General features: G+C 41.1%; 1 protein-coding gene across 3 annotated transcripts in view; it reads left to right on the top strand.

Annotated features, from left to right (window-relative positions):
• LOC137320914 (membrane protein FAM174A-like) overlaps positions 1 to 19,643 on the top strand; it is a 96,773-nt gene that overhangs the window by 47,178 nt on the left and 29,952 nt on the right. The window contains exon 4 of one of the 3 annotated variants that reach the window (XM_067982902.1): positions 1,930 to 5,898. The exons of 1 other annotated variant lie outside the window; for it this stretch is intronic. In XM_067982902.1, coding sequence (XP_067839003.1) covers positions 1,930 to 2,037 — 108 coding nt within the window. In that variant the 3' untranslated portion in view covers positions 2,038 to 5,898. Of the gene's footprint in view, positions 1 to 1,929; positions 5,899 to 19,643 lie in introns of those variants that run through there. One more of the 3 variants, XM_067982905.1, reaches the window with a different exon arrangement.

The raw sequence follows: 19,643 nt of genomic DNA on the forward strand, positions 1-19,643 counted from the left end.
GTTAAAGTCCCCTACTATTACCACCCTATTTTTCTTGCAGCTGTCTGTAATCTCCTTACATATTTGCTCCTCAATTTCCCGTTGACTATTTGGGGGTCTGTAGTACAATCCTATCAAAGTGACCTCTCCCTTCTTATTTTTCAGTTCTACCCATATAGACTCAGTGGGCGAACCCTCGGATATATCCCCTCTCACTACTGCCGTGATGTTCTCCCTAATCAAGAACGCAACTCCCCCTCCTCTCTTACCTCCTGCTCTATCTTTCCTATAGCATCTGTACCCTGGAACATTGAGCTGCCAGTCCTGCCCCTCCCTTAGTGATATCTGCTGTAGTCTTTCCATTGCCTATATATCTTTCCTATAATGGAGTGCCCAAACTTCTCAGTACTCCAGTCATGGCCTAAGCAAGGTTTTGTAAAAGTATGATATTATTTCATTATCTTTTGTATTCAGTGTCCCTAGATATAATACCAGGGATTCAATTTTCCTTTTTTTTTAGGCTTTATTTACATGCATTGGTATGTTTTAATGACCTGTATATCTATACACCAAGATCCCTTTGCATGTCTATTTAAGATGCATCTTTTTTTCCCATTATTTTCAATGTATTCATTCGCATTTTACTATGATAGGCAGGCAGCAGATGCAGTTCATGTCCAGCTATAGTAATTTTAGAGAATGGATGTTCTTACTCATGCATTTATAAGTTATTCCACAAGATAATAGGGTTCAAAGGCATTTATTGGCTTTCGTAGGAATTAAGCATACAATGATAACCATCATTACCCAACAATTACACATACAATAATAACCATTACTAATAATAATTACATATATGCTTGAGACATTTACGGTACCAAGTATTGGAGAATTCACAGCATCACTGATTTCGAGCTCAAAGGGATCGACTGGCCAAGCCTTGTTGAATTCTAACTCTCCTCTTTTTATACCTTTCACTCTAGCTACGTGAGGATCTACATGTTTCAAAGTATTATCTCATCCAATTAGCTGCAATAACTTCAGTTTTAACAAGAATAATTCCCCATGACTTGACTCACTACCTAATATTCCAGGTCTAGGGCAGGTGCCTTTTCAAGGCTAGAACTAACGGACAGTTTTGTGGCCTCCTTGTCAACTAAAACACTATCTGACTGGAATCCCTTTTACTAACTGACCATTGCTAACAAACTCACTTAAAAGCTAAAGTTAATATAGAGAATATAACGGTTTTCTTACAGTAATGCAACAAACAAAATGGAAATCAACAAAAATGTTGTAGATGTTCTTTGGCAAACCTTGTCAGTTTTCCAAATGGGTTTTCTATTTGGATGATACTAGTTATTCTATAGAATTAGAAAAATTGTACACAACTATTTTTCTTGGAATTATCTAAAACAGTGATTTTTTAAAAATTAGATTTGTAATGTTGATACAGATGTGGCACTGCAACCTTCAATTGGCAAATACGGTTGCCATTTTGTGACTGATGTCTTAAATTTACTTTTTGAATTTCTGCTTTCATTGGGGTGAAGGATGTCAAGGGAATAGAACACTTTTCTACTTTAGTACCCAGGGTCAGAATCAAGTATTCCCAGATCAGGTATGCTATGGGCCTATTTGAGAGTTCATCGTGTGAATGTATTTTAATCAAATTGGCCAATGAAACTATGCACCTTTTTGAATCTTGGATACAAGTACTAGAACACCAAATGTACTTGATGCAGTATTTCCTGTTGCTTTGTTATTTTTTTATATATATCATCTGATGGGTATACTCTGTTTAGTGCTTTATTCCTGTCATTAGCAACTGGTTTGTAGATCCTTACCAATTTATATATGCACATCACATTATGTACATAATAAAATACTCCTTCACATTTGCACTTAAAACAGTGAGGCAAAAAAATTACTTTTTTTTTTAAATTACAGGTAGATGCAGTACATCCTCCAAGAAAACCAAAACTACAAAGCAATATCAAGAAACTACCTGCAACTGGCTATATCAGAATGAGCTCTAAATCTATATATTGTGTATAGCTGTATGTACTGTAAGTTTCTGTACAGTAGTTTTGTAGCTCTATCATCTTAATGAAAAATGCACTATTTTAATAAGGTCAGATATTTCTGTTTCTGAATATAGGTGTAAATGAAAATGGAGAATGTATGTTTTTTTAATACTTTGTTAAAACTGAAGTCTGAAGAAAGATGAAATTTTCCCAGTTCTTTCGTACATATAAACATTAATCTAAGTTTAGACTGAAACAATATGGGAGTTAGAATTTCTGCTTTAAAAAAATCAAAGATCTGTATTTTTTGAGTCAAACTTGGCCCCTTTTTAAAGTTAGAATCAGAGTCCTAGAATAACAATGGTCCAATAACAGGAATTTTAAAAAAATTGTTGACTAATGTAGGACCAAAAGGTAGTTAGACTTTAACATCTTCAGAGCAATATAAATAATTACTGTAGCTTGTAACACTTAATACTTGATAGTGGTATTTTACAGTAATCTGTTTAAATGCAGTGTTGATATTGTAGCTATATTGCATGTCAGTGCATTATAAAAAGATTCAAAATTCTCAGACATTTTGTACAGAATATGTGAAGAAACTAGGAAGTGTTTACAAACTAACTACCTGAGAGATTTCTGTGATGATCAGTTTAAATATTTTTTCCTTTTTTGAAAAGCAGGATAGGAATTAGAGAACTTTGAAAGAATGTTTACTTAATGTTGATCAATGCCTTTCAATTAAATTTCTGTAATAATTTGCTTTTGTTATGAAGATCTTTTTTGGTAAATGATAGTGGCCTTACTAAGCTAAATTATAATGGTATTTGAGTAATAGCACTATAAAAATTCAAAAGATATTTCAAAATAAAATCAGAAGGAGTGTTATTATGTTTAAACTACTACTGCTAATTTTTAATGAAATGCTAACAAATATATGGCTTTGACTCTTTGTAAATAAAAGCCACCTCCTTCATTTTGCAACCTCCACATTCCATTAAGATAAGTCCAGGTTTCTTAAGAGAATTGTGTTCGAGTCTATTTGAATTTAGTTTTTTTTTAAAAAAAGAACTTTTCTTCACTTTTTCTCTTAAATGAGAGATTTTCTAGTTTCAAGCCCAGTTTCAGTCCTGCTTCTTCTGGAAGCATGATATAGCCCCATGTGAAATCTGTTTTGTCAATGCAGCAAGAGCTTGGAAAGGCTGCCTGTTAAGTGAAAGCTACTCTAACCACTTGGTATAAGTTCAGGGAAATGCAAAATAAATCCACTCGTTCAGTGCATTCCCACAAGTATCCTCATTCTGCTGGTGCTGCGAGATCTTCGAATCAATAGTTTAGATCTAGCTCCAGAGCCAGCACCAACTTACTGCTAACCTGTACAAAGGAAAAGTGGGATTAGGCTGGGTGGTTCGTTTCTCAGCCGGCGCAGACACGATGGGCCGAATGGCCTCCTTTTGTGCCGTAAATTTTCTATGATTCTATGTTGAATAAAGTCATAGTCACCTATAATAGAATCAGGGGAAACCAGGTTTCTACTTCTAGCACTTTGTTTAACTAGCAATATACCACCTCAGACCTGATCTGCACTTCAAGAAGAAATTCAGAATAATTTCTGATTGCCTAATGGACATTGTGTTCAGCAAATTGATTACCTGCATGCTCATTCAGGTGTTCTGTGCCACTATAGTGGAATGGGCTCAGCCCTAATATAAGGGCTTCCTATTACCTATTCATGTAGCTAATATGTCATATTACATGAAGTTTCTCTGATTCCATGTCCAAAGAAAAAATTAGGCATTACCAGTACTTGTCTTTGGACTCATTTGGCTACCAGGATGTTTACCAATTGCTGTTCCATCATCACAGCCTCATTAAACATCTGTACATCTATCTGTAGTTAGGTTATCAGGACCTAAAGTCTGCTTGGACACCTTTCTAAAAGATAGTTTCCTGGAATCTGGACTTCCTGTTAAATAAGAGAGTTCAAACTGGATCCATAGCAGGATCTGATACTTATTAGGACTTCAGTCGTAGAATCACAGACTGATACAGCACAGAAGGAGGCGGTTCGTCCCATCGTGCCTGTGCCGGCTCTTTGAAAGAGCTATCCAATTAGTTTCATTTTCCTGCTCTTTCCCCATAGCCCTGCAAATTTTTCCACTTCAAGTATTTATCCAATTCCCTTTTGAAAGTTATTATTGAATCTGCTTCCACTATCCTTTCAAGCAGTGCATTCCAAATCATCATAACTCTCTGTTTAAAAAAAAATTCTCCTCATCTCACCTCAGGTTCTTTTGCCAATTACCTTAAATCTTTGTCCTCTGGTTACCAATAGCAATAGGCTCCAGCTGAGATAATTTCTTAACCCTTTGAGAATGCTTATACTATCTACTTAACCCAGGAATCAAATGTAAAATGAATTCTGTATTCTCTGTTGATGACTGTAGCCATTCAGGATTCAAAACTTCTCATTGATTCTAGTCATCCCTTTTGGCTGAGCAAGGCACTGGTCTCTGTGGTAATGCAACTTGCATTGCCGAGTTGATCATAAAAGTTGGACATTCAGATGTAGAGTTCAGCACCAGGCTTTTAACAAACTAGCTTGATTGACTTAGATTCTATTCTCAGAAAAAATAAATCTCCCAGCCTATGCATCCACTTTTAGATGAAAAGGATCATTACCTGTTCCCATTGCTCCACCAAAACTACTCTGAGCTAAGTGACAGGAGGCAAACACTGGCTTGGGATGACTCATCATCTGACTTTTCTCTCCTACCCACAGTGGACTAGATAGGGGAGAGATTAAATCACTGCTCGCCACTGCTGTGTCACCATATGCTACTACACCTGCAATCTTTACTCTTGCTGTGTCTAGAACACCTTTTTTGATCTTGAATTTCAGCCAAGCTTTATGCTAGTGATACTACCACATGGAACAATCCTAATAGAATTAGTCAGCATTGTTTAGATTTCACTTAATTAGAATGCCTGCTCTCTTATAGATGTACTCTTAATATAAGTGTTAGGAGTTGCCTGAAAGGTCCACGCTCCTCCTACTTAACAAGCTCAGTGGTAAGAGATGGATTCTATCCATTTGAAAAACAAAGCGGAGCTATACAAGGCTGGTAATCAATCTTCATTCATGTGGAAGACATCTTCAGTGTATCATGAAGATGCCCAACTAGCCCGAGTGCCACATATTTGGTTTATAGTTAGTACTGTTCAAACATTTTACCATGTTCATTGTTGTGCATTTGGGAATTATAATACCAAGGAAGGGCCCACCTTTCATACATCATTGGAAGTAACAAAATGAGCACGGTAATGTGGTGTCACATGCATATTCTTCCAATTCATAACCTGGGCTTATCCTAGTTGAAACATGAAGGTAGGTATTCTATTCATCTTGAAAGAATTACAATAAATCTATTGGATTCATAGTTTTCTCTTTTGTGCCAGCTAATTGTTAAAATAGGTTGAACTTTATATTTTGCCCCAGCATCTTTAAAATCAGGCAGAGAGTTTATTTTCTATATTAAAATGTGTTTGTAGCACAACTACTGAAAGTATATTTTTCATTATTGCTGCTGTAAGAGTACAATTAACCTACTGCTAACATTTTCATTAGTTAACATTACTTTAATTTCTACTTTACCAATCTGATGGTAACATGACGATGGCTAACCATTACATGAATTTTAACAGTCAATAGATTGTCATACTAGTGATCTTAGTAAAGAATTTCTCTGACAGCATTAAAAATGCATTTAGGTTTTGTTTTGTGCTACCTACAAAACATTTGTTGTAAATTGTTAATGCTGTATATAACATATTTGAAGAAATGTACTAAACTGAACACTTTTTTGGTTAATAAATCAAACATTTATGAACATTTGTTGTCTGGCTTTGGTATAAAAATGCTACTATGCTAAATTAACATCTTTTATCTACCTCTATATTAAAAATCAAGTGTGCCCTGATTTTGCGGATGCAGTATCAACTGTTGAAAATACCTTGAGGCATGAATGATTGTGACATCACTGCCAGCTTATAAAGTGATAATCTATAGTTGACTACTGGAAAATTACAGTTATTGAAGTAATTACATTGCAGTCATTATGGGTAATCATTCATTCTGTTGTAAAAACAAATAATGCCAATGCATAGCAGGAAAGTCAACATCTGAAAGAGAAAGATAGGTTATTGTTTTGAATTGGATTCTTCACTTTTGCCATCACTTCAGAATTCAAGCTTTTAAAATTTTATATCTTGATTTTTTTTTGGGGGGGTGCGTAAATTGAATTTAAATCAATAATAATTTGAAAAAAAAACTACTGTTTGAAGTTGAGCACTAGCTACTAAAATATATTTAGTTCAGTCACCTTATACCTGTTGGTATGCAGGGCTTCCAGTAATGATTCCCATTGATTGGTAAATATTCCAACATGAGGAAAAACTTTTACACAGCGAGTAGTTATGACCTGGAATGTGCTGCCTGAAAGGGTGGTGGAAGCAGATTCAATTGCGGCTTTCAAAAAGGTATTGGATAAATACTTGAAGGAAAAAAATTTGCAGAACTATGGGGAAAGAGCAGGGAAATGGGACTAACTGGATTGCTCTTATAAAGAGCCGGCATGGGTCAACTGGCCTCCTTCTGTGCTGTAACCATTTTATGATTCTATGACACTGGACTTTTGAGCAGTAGTAAGATCATAGCCATTTTTAAGTAGGAAGAATGAATGTTTCAAGTAGATAAAGAAAATATTTCCTTCAGGAAGAGAATTTACTGTTCCATGCCTAAATTGTCTGGATTTTCAACCGTGCATCATTAATCATAATCTTCAAGCCCTCATTTGTCATTAAACCTCTTCATGCAATAAAGGTTAAATTTAAACATGAATTAAAATGTTAAGTACTCAGTTCTGTCACAATTATAAGTACAACATGGATGAAAAACATGACCTAAGCTTAGTGAAACATGAATTTGCAGTTACATAATTGTGTTTTGATTAGTGATTATAATGCTTTTATTATGATGTAATATAATTATTATAGTACTTGTAACTTAAAGCCAAAACTCCCGTAGATACAGAAGAAAAACATGGCCACAGATTTAGTATTTGATATTTCATAAAAACAGGAAATAGTGGAGATGTTCAAGGTACCTTGAATGTTGGGTTGTCCTTTATTATGAAATTGTAAATTAAACAAGATCAGTGCATAAAAGTAACACTGAATGATTGAATACTAATTCTTGTGTTAGAGAAGTTGAGTTTTTGGCAAAATATGCTGCACAGTGCTTGAGTATAGATCTTATTAATTATTCAATTGACTTACTATTGCAGGGACTGCACTGACTGCTCATTAATTTGCTATACTAATTACTATTGCTGGATATTTAAAAATAATTCAAGCAAAATTACTTGGCAGCTCCTTCCCCTTCTGCACCTAATTCCCACTCTCACCAAATTCCTGTTTTAAAGTCTTCGGTTTGCAGTTCACTCTGTTTAGAAGTTCACTCAATCTGTGCTCGAGCCCTGTGCGCTCTTGCTGATATACCCTCTAATATACAACTTTCAGACACACAGCAGTTTCCACTGGTCAGCAATCCCCAGGATAGTGTTAGATGAAGTAGGGAGGGGGGAGGCTCATGTGGAGCATGAACACCGGCATGGACCAAATGGCCTGTTTCTGTGCATTCTATATAATTCTATATAAAATTTGGCTTAGGACACCATAGCTCAAGAAATATGCAAGTTTATGATCCCTTGAAGGCAATCAATATTTTTAAAAGAAAAACTACTTCAGAAAAATGTCCAGTACATTAGGCTCTCAACTTTTGGTCAGTCTGAACTATCACTTAAAGATGGGTCACTTCCATTTTTGAGTACTGCTAACTCTCATAATCTGTGCCCCTAGGTGGAGCACTTACAATGCAGGGAATTTAAATGTGGGAGGGAGGAATAAGACAAGGTCCTATCATCTACTGTGACAACATATTAGTAAAACCAACGTGGAATGGTGCAGGTGGGAGAACCTTCACCACACGGAATGCAGTGATTCAAGAAGGCGGCTCACCATCACCTACTCAAGGGCAATTAGGGATGGGCAATAACTGCTGGCCTTGCCAGTGACGCCCACATCCCATGAATGAATGAATGAAAAAAAAAGGTAGCAGTTGTTGAGGAAATCTACTGCCAAGGGTATCCTGTCCATCTGACTGGAGGAGAATAGCATGGTACAGTGAGGATATAAGTCAGAGATTCACAGTAAAAGCATTGATCAAAAAGCATTTTTTAATTCATCTGAAATCAGTACATTCATAAATAGTAGTGTTTTACTTAAAGCTGGAAAATGAAGACTGATAGTAAAAACACATTCATTACATACTGTTTACTTCTTATTTCCCAGTAATTAACTGAAAATAATCTTGTGATAAATTTGCAATAATTGTTACATTTATTAATCATTGAACAAAATCATCGTTGTACTTCAACTTCATAGAACACTCTAACTAATGTTCACCATGACCCCTGCTGCCACCAGAAAAAGCTCAAAAATAAATAAAGCTGGCCCTAGCACCTCCACAATACCCAAGAACAAAACAAATTGTAGTAATTTCTTCTAAGTTCAAATGACTGAAAAATATCTTGGGCTATTAACATCTGAACACTTTTGCGAGATTATTGAGAGAAAGCTGAGGAGTGGGACTAAATTGGACAGCTCTTTCAAAGAGTCGGCACAGGCACGAAGTGCTGTAAGATTCTATGATCCTAGGAGACTCAACATTCAGACACATGACAGTTAAGCTGCTTCTTAGAAAGGAAAATTGGGCTGGGTGTGTAACGGGCAGCCATTTTGCTACCACTCGTTTTATGCCCCTGCCAAAGTTGAAAATGGTGCCCAATGCCTTAGAGCCCTTAAACAGCAGTATAGGCTCAGGGAACTGAAGCTTTTTATGTAGAAGTATAGATTTCAAGAGGATATGATTAAGATTTTTAAAATGATAAAAGAAATTAATGCTGTTCAAGTGGATAAGTTATTTGAGCTAGATATGGAAATGAGAACTAGGCAGCACAAGTTAGAACATATGAAAGCCATAGAGTTAGGCTAGATGACAGGAAGTATTTCTTTATACAGAGATGCCGGTGATGGGTGATGTACAGAGAGTCATCAAGCTCTGCAAGAGACTACCAAAAGGTGCAGTAGGTATGGATTCACTGCACACTTTTAAAAGGAAGCTGGATGGGTTCTTGAGAATCGAGAATATCTCCAGTTATAGAGGTAGGTGGATGGGTGGCTATAATTATTAACATCCGTTACTGCAGTTTCCTGAAGCTTACTCAATTTTCTTTGGGAAGGGTGGAGAGGAATTTCCCATTTTTTTTCTTAAACTGGTTGACGTTTTTTTTTTCTTTGCCTCTGCTGGGAGACTGGAGGGGTAGATTGATAGTGCATGTAGACTGCATCAGGAGTAGAATGGACTTGATGGACTGCATGATGTTTTCCTGTACTTTTCTTAAGTTTGTATCTAAATTTTTTGGTGTGGAAATTTCTTTAGGCCTGTTTTCAGTCCTGAAATGGCCGCCACGTACAGAGTGTGAGCCGCAACCGAAAGGACCGAGGCCAGCCCGAAATTGGGCATCGGGCCTCATTAACAATAGTTAGGTGAGCTGCCGGCGCCTGTTGCGTGTCCACAGACAGCCCGCCCATTTTAAAAAGATGAATTCCAGGCCGTTTGCCTCGCCGGCACCAGCCCAAAGATAAGTCCCAGGAAGGGGAGTGGAGCGGGAATTGGAGAGGGGGCCACCACTGTCCTGCTCCTCCTAGCTCCACAGGCCCATAGGCACTGCTCTGCGATGTCCAATTTTGTAGAGGGGGTCTAGAACAGGCATTAAAGAGTTAAGGCCTATTTTAAGCGCCGCCAGGGACACTTGAAAAATGGCGCGACCCAATATTGGTTGGATGTCTTTCAGGCATTCTTTGGACGCAGGACGTTAGTGCCTGAAATTGGCCCTCGTTGCACCCATTTTACACCAATAAACCAGTGCTATGCGGTTCAATTTCTGCCCCTTTGAATTTTTATTAGTTCTTATTCAACAAAAAAATAACTAATTAGAGGTGGTAGACAGGGTTAATGATGTAAAAGTGCCTTCCTACTTTATGATACTATCGGGTAGATTTTGACTTTGTTAGTGTAAAATGGGTATTAGCAAGACTACAGTCCGTTTTACAACTCTCCCAATTTTTATTTTGGAAATAAAAATCAGGAGAGATGTAAAACGGGCTGCTGACTTGTTATCACCTGTTAACTCTATTGCACAAAGTCAAGATCTACCCCTAGCTCTTTAATGATTGTGTAAAACAAATGTTAAGCTCTGTTTTGTTCTTGAAGAGATAAGTTTTTTAGTAAAAGATTTAACAGTGCAGCTATAACACAAATACAGTATTTGTTTTAGCCCTTTCTAGGTACCATGATGGGAAATGTTGGCTCGTTCCCAAGACCAGTCCTTAGATCATGACAACTGACAAATGAAATAAACTGCATTTTTCTTACTAGAAGAATTAAAGTAACCACTGCTATCTATCTATACTTTTAGTGCAATCTAAATGGTTCAGACTCAAGGTTATTCATAGAAAAGGTCAGTAAAGTTCACTGATAGATGCACTAACAAGCTATCAGCTTGGTCTGTTGGAGTTTCTACTGAAGGCTTTGTGAAAGCCCCAGCTGGAATTGACCGTAAGTTATTTTGGAAAGAATATATTTTACATTATTATTTATTTGTTAAGATTTGGATGACAATGGAAATCTTGCATTTGTTGTCCATCCCTAGTTGTCCTGAGAAGGCAGTTATGAGCTGTCATCTTGAGCAATTGTTTTTATAACAGTAGGTTGCTCGGCCACTTCAGAGGAAATTAAGAGTCAGTCACGTAGTGTGGGACTGGAGTCACATTTACGCCAGTCCAGGTAGGAATGGCAGGTTTCCTTCCCTGAAGGACATTAGTGAACCAGTTGGGTATTTACAACAATCTGGACATTTTCATGGGTATTTTTCTGGTCAAAGGATCTGTGAAGGGGTGATCATGTCTGACGAATCTCGTTGAATTTTTTGATAAGGTCACTAGCACGTTGGATGGGGGAGTGTCTATGGATGTTGTCTATATGGACTACCAGAAGATATTTGATAAGGTTCCGCACAAGACAAAAATAAAAGCGCATGGAATCGCATGTAACCTTGCGACATGGGTCAATAATTGGTTGGGAGGTAGGAGACAGAGAGACGTTCTCTGATTGGCGAGATGTGACAAGTGGTGTTCCCCAGGGATCTGTACTGGGGCTTTTCACCATATATATTAATGACTTGGATGAAGGCATAGGGAGTTGTATATCCAGGTTGCAGATCATACTAAGTTAGGAGACTCAGTAAATTGTGTGGATGGGAGTAGGAAGTTTCAAGGGACATAGACAGACCAATTAAGTAGGCAAAACTATGGGAGATGTAGTTTAATGTAGGAAACTGTGAGGTCATCTGAGAAAGTCTAATCGGAATATTTTCTTAAATGTGAGAGACTAGGAGCTGTGGAGGAGCAAAGGGATTTAGGTGTCCATGTACACAAATCACTAAAAGCTGGTGCACAGGTACAGAAAGTAATTAAAAAGGCTAATGTAATGTGAGCCTTTATCTCGAGGTTAGAATACGAAAGTGAGGAACTGCTGCTTCAGTTGTACAGAGCCTTGGTCAGACCCTATCTAGAGTTCTGCATTCAGTTTTGGGCACCGAATCATAGAAAAGATATGGTATATCTAGGAAAAATTAGGAACTTGTTCTTTATTAGTTAAAAACTGTCAGACTTTGTGCAAAGTTGAGGACAAAATGAAGGAATTAACTAAAGAGAAGAAGATCAAAGGAAATGATTGGGAAGCAAGTGTGCTACTGTTTTAAACTTCAGGAGGTGGGAAGATTAAGGGACCAATTGCAGACAGATCTGGCTGAGAATCAAGTGCTGAGAGATAAGGCACAGAAGGATGAGGAGGAGAGTAACAAGAATGACAATGGGAAAAAACAATATATAGGCATGTTACAGGGATCAGTGGCATACATGCAAACGCAGGTAGGAAGCCTAAAACAATGGCCGACGTTATGAAAAGGAAAGAGAGGCGAATCAACGGGGGCGTCGTCACGTTAAATGTAATAAAGAGATAGAAAGGCTTTAACAACAACTAAAATCCCATAGGGGAATGATACATGTCGTTAGTCAGTATGGTGTAATTGGGGCAGATGATAGTGGGGTGAAGGTATAAACTGGGATGACCTAGCAGCAAAGGCAGAGAACTACTGGGACGAGGGCCAAGATCATGATCAATGTTTGAGGGACCCGATAACCAGAATGGCTTCCACAAGTACGGTCAAATGGGAGATGAGGAATGGGGACCCGGACAGAGTCCAGCCAAAAGCGGACACTGCAGGGAACGTGACGCAAATCATAGAGATCCCCTATATGTGTATGTGATCACAAAAATTGGTGAAAACTATTCCTAAAATAAAAGCCAGGGAGGACCCAGGAATATCAACAGCAGCAATAGATCAAACTGCTGAATTAAACGACTGTGACAAAAGAGAGAAGGTGCGCACGATGCTTTATGCCTGTAGCCCCGAGGTGTTCAAGTGTCTGTCAACAAGGGTATGGGAAGTCAGGTAGAGATGGGCAGATACTACAACCGCAGTCTGGAGAGCAGTGGGGATAGGAGGTAGTGGAGGTCAGGCTGCTATGCAAGCACTAATGAATTGTAAGCAAGAGAAAGAGGAGTCACCCCATGGTTTTGCTGCGTGGCTGTGGACTCATTATAAGCATGTGTTCACAATTGGACCCGATGTACCAGTTCAGAACACATTGCAGGACGCTGAGCTACGAAGATGACTGGGAGTAATAATGGGCAGTTGTAGTGAGTCATACAAGGCAATTAGTGACATATATATCACCACCAATGACCTGCACACCGAGGCATGGGTTCCTGCCTGGATGGATAGGAAATATTAACAAATTAAGGATAAAAAGGGGAAAGTCAATATGGTACAGGGGACTGCAGACCGTAGGCAACCATGGAGAAATGAGGGGAATTTCAGAAGATATGGAGGGGCAGTAGAATGTTGGACCTGTTGGATGTCCTGCTGCTGCCCCACCAGGACAGTAGGAAGACATGGAGGGGAAATGGCTAAGGGAATGCCTACCAAGTCCCCTGGAGATAGTGAACCCAAAAGGACGGTGTCGGAGGAGTCACGCCAGCCCCGACTGGTCCGCTGACCCCACGGAAGGGGAGTCCCACTCCTGCTGACCGGGATAGGCCTCGATAAAGCTGGAGGGATCCTTGACGCAACTGCAATATGATGCATATGGACGACCTATTGTGACTGTTCTGGTTAGAGGCCTCCAGAAAAGATCTTTAGTTGACACAGGAGCGTCCCGTAACTGCATTTAGGGATCCCCTCCTAGAGGGAGTAAAATCATGGCAATTATTGATTTAGGCAGGTTTGCCAGTGAGGTGAATACCAGCGTTTTGACAGAAACACCTATGTAGGTAGGCAATATTGAGAGTGAGGTTCAGGCGGCATAGATATGGGGTAAGCCGGAAGATATGGGTGGAATATTAGGAGTAGACTGGCTGGAAAAATACGGTGTAACAAAAGACATGGCTCACCATTGCTCGTGGAAGACAGGAGTACTCGGCTTGGGATATGTAAGAATAGAGAAGGAAGGATGTATTCATTTAGTGGGACTACATAAGGGGTATAATTTAGAGACCTTATTAGCCCATGAGGATCCTGTAATACAAGAGATCTGCGTACAGACGGAATGTTGGGCTGCTCACAAGAGCAATTGTGAAAAGATAGAGCAGGAAGTGATAATGCAGGGACCTGACCCTCCACGTGCTGCCCGACTATCGATTCCTGAAAGAGGTCGAGGGACCAGTAGCCGAGATTATACAGTCCCTAGTACAACAAGGGGGTCTTGCGAGAGACGGCCAGTTCTAACAACATGATGAAGTTATGCGAAAGCAGTTAAAGAGTATTATGAAAAAGGAAAATAGGTTCGTGAAAGGGTCGTTGGATGAACAGCAACAAGTTTTAGTGTCTTTGAAGGAGACGGTTGACAATTTTCGGTGGACTCAGGAGAAAATGAATGAAGTATTAAGTGACACAACGACATCTAAGACTCAGATCTCCAAAGGGATCACATGTAGTATGTACGGCTCATATATGCTGTCAAAGGTACAAAAGGGATTGGAAGATATTGAGAACAATTGTATCCCTTTTATAACTAATGAACAGCTAGATAAATGGACCGATGATAATGGAGGAAACCATTGTAACATTAGGCGTCTGGGATCTGTATACCCAGTGAAATCCTCCAGTGAAGAGTGGAAGGAAAGACAAGTTTTCACTGTGACTATTGCAATTCCACGCCTTCCACCCAATCAGTAGCCCCTCGAGGTCTTCAAGGTGGAGTCTATAGGCGCCCTTGAGAGTTACGAACATAAGGAATTGGTTAACTATCCAAAGGTATTGACAAAGAAGGGTAAAACCTGGGTGGTAACAGATTTATCTTGCTGTACTGTGATCAAGGGCACGTGGATGTGTTGGTATGATGTCACCCAGAACAGTGTCCCGGCTTGTGGTTTCACCCTGGCTGAGCACTCCCCTAATTGTACTGTTAGTATTCAAAGAAGAAAATCGGGACGAACAAGACATGGATACATGGGAAGAGGTCAGTACTGTGTGATGACATCGGACTTGGCATACCGTCATGGGAAACAGGAGTGCCTTGTATTAATTCCATCGTTTTGCTTTACCCGAGTTACCTACGAGAATTGCTAGTTCAGTTCTGATCCCAGTAAGCGTTCATAATGCTATGGAAATTCGGATGGAAATTGGTTTAAGGGAGGAAGCCGAGAAGGCAGTTATACAGTTTGGACATTCGATTCCACCACTGTCACTGAGTCTTAAACCTATACTTGACCGGACGGTCATATCTGAGTGACATCTAATTGATCTATGACAACGAAATGCGGCCGTAGAAAGGGATATGGGACAGCTAGGAGAACATAAATGGTGGGAAACTGTGTGTAATGTAGGACTGCCTCCCGAGGCTAGAATTCTCTCACAAGTTCTAATTCTTATCTTACTCAGTTGATTCTTATTGTAATTGCTATTATAATCCTTTGTGTAGTATCCTCAATGCAAAAAAAGCTAAATATGCAAATAGATGTATTGCGCTACCGAGATGTGAGCTATAGTGGTGTGGACGTGTGAGCCTAACACGGATACACCTTGCATTTTTCCAGGTCTTAATTGCATATTGTTTTGAATGTATTTGAGATTGTCTCAAACCTTGTTGACTAAGCGTCCTTGGTTGTTCACGTTATGAGATGCCATGGGCACGATTTTAATAAGGCAGCGGCTTGGCAGCGGGGGGTGGGGGGGTGGTCAATGGGCGCACGGCAAATGCAAATAATAAAAACGTACCGTTCCCCACACGATCGCGACTTAATTGGTGGCCATTAATCTTGTTTCCGGGTTTGCCGTCCAAAAGCTGTGCAGCGGGTGGACTGCACACCCACATGACAGGCTGCCAACTGCAGCGTCCATATTTAAAGAGCCATTGCTCCAGTGGATTTTGCTGGAGCAAGGAGCAAGAAGACACCATGAAGCAGCACAGGGGCAAGGCTGCTCCAAGTTTCAGTGATGCCTCACTTGAGGTGCTGCTGGCCGGGGTGAGGAACAGGAGGGAACTATTTTACCCGGCCGACAGGAGGAAGTGCCCTGCCTCTTCCACCAAGAAGGCCTGGCTCGAGGCAGCAGAGGAGGTCACCAGTAGGAGCAACATATCCTGCACTTTGGTCTAGTGCAGGACGCGTTTTAATGACCTAACTAGGTCAGCAAAAGTGAGTACACTCACTGATTCTCCTGCATTCCATGTTGCACATCACCCCGCACCCCCCCCAAACTCATTCTACACTGCCAGGACTACTCCACATCAGTCCTCACACCCACTTAAGGCTCATCCTCAACTTACCTGCCCTTCCTGAGCACTTCCTCACCTCCCCATTTGTGACCCCACCACTACCACTCACCCCAATCCTGATCCAATGTGATATCTGTCTCGCTCATACTCACCCTCTGATGCACCTCTTTCACGGTCAGCCTCACCCAAAGAAATGCGTTAATCGGCTGACCACTTCAGCCCCACTCACTCACACATCTGTACTTTCACCCCTTCTAGGAGAAGAGAGCGCAAAATGCACGGGAGAGGGTGAGGACTGGAGGGGGCCACAACAAATAGTGGTCCTCACAGCTGCGGAGGAGGAGGCCCTGAGATCAGCCGCACCCTCGAGTGCCTGTCCGTTGGGGATGCTGAGACTGGCACTCCACAAACGTCTGGTGACACAACTTTAATATTCATCACACACAACATGAATTGATGTTAACAATGATTGGCATGTTGAACACCTCAGTATGCTCATCGCAACATGACACATCTGTGATGATGCTTAATATTGCCTTCTGTTCTCTTACAGGGCCTTCAACGACCGTAGTGACGGGAGAGGGCGATTCCTCAGAGGAGCTCCTGACCTCTGAGAGTGTACCATCACAACTTAGTGAGCCATCCACCTGTGCAGATACTCACACCGTGGTGAGTCCTAGAAGTCAGTTAGGTTGGCACCTAGTGAGCACGAGCAGAAGCTGGTGGCAGGGGCAGCTGTGGAGAGTCCAAGTAGGTGGGAGCATTCCTCTCCAGGCTCTGCTCAGCTGGACACAGATGCTGAACCTCGGGGGCCATCCTTTAAAAGGAGAATGATCGAGGGACAGCAGTACATTTGCGCAGTACTAGAACAGGTGCCACGCACACTGTCCACAATAGCGCAGAGGATGGAGGAGTCCAACTCCTGCATCAGTGGAATGGTGGCACAGGTACATGAGGAAATGAGATAGTGTCACAGGGATGTGAGGTCCTACACAGGAGGTTGGTGAATAAAGTTAGAGCACATGGAATTGGGGGTAATATACTGGCATGGATTGAGAATTGGTTAACAGACAGAAAACAAAGAGTAGGAATAAACGGGTCTGAACCGTGATTAGTGGGGTACCGCTGGGATCGGTGCTTGGACCCCAGCTATTCACAATCTATACCAATGATTTGGATGAGGGGACCAAATGTAATATTTCCAAGTTTGCTGATGACCTAGGTGGGAATGTGAGTTGTGAGGAGGATGCAAAGAGGCTTGACGGGGATATAGACAGGCTAAGTGAGTGGGCAATAACATGGCAGATGGAATATAATGTGGAAAAATGTGAAGTTATCCACTTTAGTAGGAAAAACAGAAATGCAGAGTATTTTTTAAATGGTGAGAGATTGGGAAATGTTGATGTTCAAAGGGACCTGCTTGTCCTTGTACATGAGTCACTGAAAGCTAACATGCAAGTGCAACAAGCAATTAGGGAGGCAAATGGTATGTTGGCCTTTATTACAAGAGGATTTGAGTACAGGAGTAAAGAAGTCTTAATGCAATTATATAGGGCCTTGGTGAGACCGCACCTGGAGTACTGTGTACAATTTTAGACTCCTTACCTAAGAAAGGATATACTTTCCATAGAGGGAGTGCAACGAAGGTTCAACAGACTGATTCCTGGGTTGGCCGGATTGTCGTATGAGGAGAGATTGAGTAGACTAGGCCTGTATTCTCCAGAGTTTAGAAGAATGAGAGGTGATTCATTGAAACATACAAAATTCTTACAGGGCTCGACTGGGTAGATGCAAAGAGGATGTTCCCCCTGGCTGGAGAGTCTAGAACCAGGGGTCACAGTCTCAGAATAAGGGGTCGGCCATTTAGGACTGAGATGAGGAGAAATTTCTTCACTCAGAGGGTTGTGGATCTTTGGAATTCTTTACCCCAGAGGGCTGTGAAGGCTCAATCATTGAGTACATTCAAAACAGTGATTGATAGATTTCTAGATATTAAAGGCATCAAGGGATATGGGGATGGTACAGGAAAATGTCGTGAGGCAGATGATCAGCCATGATCTTGTTGAATGGCGGAGCAGGCTCGAGGGGCCGGCTGGCCTACTCCTGCTCCTATTTCTTATGTTCTTATGAACTATCTGAGATAGTGTCGCAGGTAACTGCAGAAATTTCTGAGATAGTGTCACAGGTAACTGCGGAAATTTCTGAGATAGTGTCACAGGTAACTGTGGAAATTTCTGAGATAGTGTCACAGGTAACTGTGGAAATTTCTGAGATAGTGTCACAGGTAACTGTGGAAATTTCTGAGATAGTGTCACAGGTAACTGTGGAAATTTCTGAGATAGTGTCACAGGTAACTGTGGAAATTTCTGAGATAGTGTCACAGGTAACTGTGGAAATTTCTGAGATAGTGTCACAGGTAACTGTGGAAATTTCTGAGATAGTGTCACAGGTAACTGTGGAAATTTCTGAGATAGTGTCACAGGTAACTGTGGAAATTTCTGAGATAGTGTCACAGGTAACTGTGGAAATTTCTGAGATAGTGTCACAGGTTACTGCGGAAATTTCTGAGATAGTGTTGCAGGTAAGTGTGGAAATATCTGCGATGGAGAGAAGGCTGGCCTCCATTCAGCTTCAAGCACGGCTCACAAATGAGTCCATCCAGGCCCTGACAACGGTCGTTCAGACTCATGGTGAACAACTTTCGGCCGCCTTAAAGAGGCAGACAGAAACTTTACAACTGGGCTTCCAGGGCAACATACATGTCCTCCAAACTGTTCTCCTGCAGGGTGGTAAGAGTAATGTGGGCCTGGTCCAGGAGAGGGATGATGGCGAAAGGGATCATGGAAGTAGGGACGCCACTCGAAGCGCTCCCACATCTCACTCATTACCCCCCTCTCCAGGTGGCCGAGTCTGCCCCTGCACAGGTGCTGGTGGAGCAATCTTTGGTGGGGCCCTCACGGGCTCCAAAACCCAGAGGACGCAGGCCAAAAGCATCTAAACAGTCCGGGCATGGACATGAGCAACCTGCCACTACCTCTGCTGCAGCCACAGGGGATGCACCACGGAGAAGCGGTAGGAAGAGAAAGGCTAAGGATTTGTGGATCACGAAGGGTATGCACAAAGGTGCCTGACAGATTGTCATGTTTTTCACTTATATTTGGTTTTTGTTAAAGTCACATTAAATGTTATCATTCTCACCACTACTGCCACATCTTGCCCATTCTTGACTGGCTTTTGTGATAACGCCCTATCATGTGCTTCATCATGAAAGGCGACACTTGATGCCACCCAGTGGGTCACTTTACAGTGGGTGTATGTGAAATTGCAGGACTGTGTTGTGTAGGGAGGGTGGTGGTGCTGGTGTTGGCGCTGGTCTTTCCAGGTGGTGTGAGGACTGGACTATTCTCACTTTGTGATCTTATGAGAACCGTTCACATATGAGTGACTTCCTGGCCTCACAAGCAGCCAGGTGAGCCACTGCTCTGCCCATGGGTTCGTCCTCATCCTCCTCCTCCTCCTCCTCCTCCTCCTCCTGCTGCTGCTCCTCAATGTTCATTGCAGATGTGGATGCTGGATGAGGGCATGGGGCCTCATCAATCGGTACCCCTCTCTGTT

This window comes from Heptranchias perlo, chromosome 4 (genome assembly GCF_035084215.1).
Source record: "Heptranchias perlo isolate sHepPer1 chromosome 4, sHepPer1.hap1, whole genome shotgun sequence".
NCBI classification, from domain to species: domain Eukaryota; kingdom Metazoa; phylum Chordata; class Chondrichthyes; order Hexanchiformes; family Hexanchidae; genus Heptranchias; species Heptranchias perlo.